Source organism: Myotis brandtii, unplaced genomic scaffold, assembly GCF_000412655.1.
Source record: "Myotis brandtii unplaced genomic scaffold, ASM41265v1 scaffold74, whole genome shotgun sequence".
Classification (NCBI taxonomy): domain Eukaryota; kingdom Metazoa; phylum Chordata; class Mammalia; order Chiroptera; family Vespertilionidae; genus Myotis; species Myotis brandtii.
Genome location: NW_005370944.1, coordinates 1,732,198 through 1,736,144, shown reverse-complemented (window position 1 = coordinate 1,736,144; position 3,947 = coordinate 1,732,198). Strand labels below are relative to the sequence as shown.

Below are 3,947 nucleotides of genomic sequence, written 5' to 3'. Positions count from 1 at the left end.
CGGGGAGGGGCGGGGCTGGGGACGGGGAAGAGAGACCTAGGCTTGAATCGCCCAGATCCTGGCAAAAATGGTAGGGAGGGTGAGATGCTCTGCTAACACTATCAATTATGCATCGTGTTGAATGTGGCTTCAGGGAGGAGGCGGCTAGCGGGGGTGGGGATGGTGGTGGGGTATGGGAAGGAAGGGTACACGCAAGCCCGGCCCATCCCACTCTAGGTCTGTCTGCCTCCCTACCTACATTTGCAAAAAGAGTTTAAATGCAAAACACGACCCCCTTTCGTTGTGCTCCTTGCCTTCCCCCAAATTCCTCCAGGATGGTTTGTCTCACGTATTGCGGGGTGTGTAAGCGGCTCGGATTCAATTAACGGCGAAGCTCACGGGCCCTGGCGGACCCGCTGTGCGGGTGAGTACGCATGAATGTGTGTGTGTGCGAGATGGGGAAATGGTGAGTGTCCTGGGTGAAGGTGTGTGCCTTTGAAAATGTGTGTGACCGTAGTGAGAGCTCAACACATCGACGCGATTACTACATGATAGATAATTATAACACGAGGGAATGAGGGTCTGTGCTAATGTGTGTGTGTGGGGGGGCGATGTGATAAGGACTAGCGGTAATGTCTGCAGATGTGTAAATGTGGGGGGATATGGATTATGGGGTGCGGTGGACTGGAAAGGGCCCAGCCGAGGGCTGTGGGTGTGTGTGGGGGCCAAAAGTGTCTCTGCCAGGGTAGAGCCTCTGTGGCGTTAACAAACGTAGAGAGTGCTGGAGGTGGGAGAGGCTGTGCGCGTCCCCGCCAAGCCGGGAGCGCGCAGAAGGACTCATCAATCTGCAGCCAGGGAGAGGTGGAGGGAACGGACACGAAAGGAAAAACTGAAGTGGGGCTGCAGGGCCAGGGGAGACCCCAAACTTACCCGTCCCTCTTCCGTCTTCCCCACAGTCGCAGCAACAGATGTGGGAAGCGCCCTTGGGCTGTCATCGTCTCTGAGAAGTCAAGTCTGGAGAAGGGGTTGAAGCCCCAGGCAGTGCTTGGGGAGACAACAAATGGCAGGTAAGCCTCAGACTGCCCCACAACCTCCATCCAGGTGGGGGTAGACCCGGCCAAACTGGCTGTACCCAGTGAGACAAGGGAGAGAGGGGGAGGAGCTTTCCCCTGGGAGCAAAGGTGGAGTGAGGGGCAAGGGTTCCCAAAGATAGGGCGTCTCTGCAAACCTGCCTGGAGCCCTAGGCGGGAATGGCGGTCTGTGTGTAAGCGCATGTGTGTGGCTGAGGATAAGAAGGTTTTATTGGAGAGGGGGTTCTGGGGCATTCTAGAGCTGCAGAAAAGGAGCAGAATCTTGAACCTTCTCCTACTTAGCTAGTGTCCTGGGTGAAGGTGTGTGCCTTTGAAAATGTGTGTGTCCAAAAATGTGTGTGACAGTCCCCAGGACCCATGGGCTAGGGACCCCTCTGCTCCCTTGGAGCTGCCTGGGCTCTGCTGTAGGGTCACGGGAGGGTTAGTAATGTTCCTACAATGCTCCTGATCCATGCATACAGGAGGACCTCCTTCCTCAGATGGAAGGCTGTCTGAGCACCCCCAGTTCTCCCCTGACAGGAGCTGCAACCCAGAGCAGGCAGCTTAGGTCGCAGCAGCTGAGGGGCCTGCCAGCAGGCTTCCTTACAAGTTCTCCACATTGCTGATCCACTGGGATTTCGGTCTCAGTGGAGGGCTGTATGCAAGCGCCAGTGCACCCTTGTGTCCCTGTGTGGGGCTAGGTTTGCATGAGGGCTTGTGTCTGTGTGTCCTATTTAATTCCTACAATGAATAGGAAAGCATTTTGCACCGTTGTGGAGAACGCTATACAAATGCTAGGTTGGGCTGAGAGAACAATGAGGTCTCCTGTGTATATTGTGTTAATGTCTGGGTGCCTCTGTTTGTGTGTCTACAAAATGTGTTGTGTACCTCTAAATCCCTGCAGAAGTTGGTGGTTTGATGGTAGTGCCCCAGCGTGTTTGTATTGTGGTTCGCCTGTATGGGCGTGTGTGCAAGTGCTGTACATGGGACAAAGAGTACGAGGGAGGACACCGGTCACGGACAAAAATACCCTTTCTGTGTATCCCTTTCAGGGGATTAAACAAAAGCTTCGAAATTCAGTGCAGAGCCCAAGGCGATCAGCCGAGCCTGTGCAGAGGGACTAGGGTTAGGGGTAGATAGAGAAAACAGAGCAAGGTAGAAGGCCGCTGGAAAAGGAAGTCGGGGCTCCGAGAGGAGCAAGCATTGAATCCTGAGGCTTTTATTGAGCTCCACCCATGCCCAAGAAACGCCCCTGGGCATAAAGGAGGGGGGGGGGCTACTCTAGGCTGCTTCTGGGAGGCAGAGCTTGATAGGAGAAGGGAGCTGGGGCTCAGTGAGTCACCTTCTCCTCTCTTCCCCCGCTTCCACCTGCAGGATCCGCAGTGGTGCCCTTTGGAGCAGTATGGCTAGTGTGGGCTCTGCTAGGAGTGGCGGGAGCGTGCCCGGAGCCGTGCGCTTGCGTGGACAAATACTCGCACCAGTTCGCTGACTGCGCCTACAAGGAGCTTCACGAGGTGCCTGAAGGATTGCCGGCCAACGTGACCACGCTTAGTCTGTCGGCCAACAAGATCACCGTGCTTCGGCGCGGTGCCTTTGCCAACGTCACGCAGGTCACGTCGCTGTGGCTGGCGCACAATGAGGTGCGCACTGTGGAGCCGGGCGCGCTGGCCGTGCTGAGCCAGCTCAAGAACCTCGACCTGAGCCACAACCTTATATCCAGCTTCCCCTGGAGCGACCTGCGTAACCTGAGCGCGCTACAGCTGCTCAAAATGAACCATAACCGCTTGGGCTCGCTTCCTCGGGACGCACTCGGTGCGCTGCCCGACTTGCGCTCCCTGCGCATCAACAACAACCGGCTGCGTACGCTGGCTCCCGGCACCTTCGACGCGTTAAGCGCACTGTCACATCTGCAGCTCTATCACAACCCTTTCCATTGCGGTTGCAGCCTTGTGTGGCTGCAGGCCTGGGCCGAGAGCACTCGAGTCTCGCTACCCGAGATTGATTCCATTGCGTGCGCCACGCCAACCGCGCTGCAGGGCGTTCCTGTGCACCGATTGCCCGTCCTGTCCTGTGCACCACCCAGTGTGCGTCTGAGTGCGGACCAGCCTATCGAGGCGTCCGGCAGCCCCTTGCGCGCTGGCATGGCGCTCATGCTACACTGCGTCGCCGAAGGACACCCCACGCCCCGCCTGCAATGGCAACTTCAGATCCCGGGTGGCACCGTAGTCTTAGAGCCGCCGGTCTCGAGCTGGGAGGACTACGGGGTCGGGGACGGGGTAGAAGACCGGGAGGAGGGAGGAGATGGGGAGGGGCCAACGCAGACGGAGGCTCCAACTCCGTCTCCGGCACCAGCTTGGCCCGCGCCTCCAGCAACCCCACGCTTCCTGGCACTCACAAACGGCTCCCTGTTGGTGCCCCTCCTGAGTGCCAAGGAGGCAGGCATCTACACATGCCGTGCCCACAACGAGCTGGGCGCCAACTCCACGTCGGTACGCGTTGTGGTGTCGGCAGCTGGGGCCCCAAAGCACGCTCCTAGCGCCGGTGGGGACCCGGATGTGCAGGCCCCAACCTCTGAGCGCAAGTCCACAGCTAAAGGCCGGGGCAACAGCGTCCTACCCTCCAAGCCCGAGGGCAAAATCAAAGGCCAAGGCCCAGCCCGTGGTAGCATCCTTGGGGAGACTGAGGCGGGGCCGGAGGAGGAGGCAAGGGAGGGAGAGGAGGTGGAAGACCAGGTCTCTGCGGACCCGGTGGTGGAGCAGCGGTGTGGCCACGGGGACCCCTCACGGTACGTGTCCAATCACGCGTTCAACCAGAGCGCCGACCTTAAGCCGCACGTCTTTGAGCTGGGTGTCATCGCGCTGGACGTGGCGGAGCGCGAGGCTCGGGTGCAGCTGACGC

General features: G+C 58.9%; 1 protein-coding gene and 1 long non-coding RNA gene across 2 annotated transcripts in view; one reads left to right on the top strand and one right to left on the bottom strand.

The window, feature by feature from the left end:
* LOC102242724 overlaps window positions 1–980 on the bottom strand; it is an 8,783-nt gene extending 7,803 nt beyond the window's left edge. Inside the window, exon 1 of the long non-coding RNA XR_001359921.1 lies at window positions 910–980. This is a non-coding gene — a long non-coding RNA (uncharacterized LOC102242724). The remainder of the gene's footprint in view (window positions 1–909) is intronic.
* Window positions 970–3,947, top strand: part of ISLR2 (immunoglobulin superfamily containing leucine-rich repeat 2) — a 4,907-nt gene continuing 1,929 nt past the window's right edge. The window contains exons 1-2 of the mRNA XM_014530495.1: window positions 970–1,046; window positions 2,424–3,947. The exon at window positions 2,424–3,947 is cut by the window's right edge and continues 1,929 nt beyond it. Coding sequence (XP_014385981.1) covers window positions 1,040–1,046; window positions 2,424–3,947 — 1,531 coding nt within the window. The 5' untranslated portion in view covers window positions 970–1,039. The remainder of the gene's footprint in view (window positions 1,047–2,423) is intronic.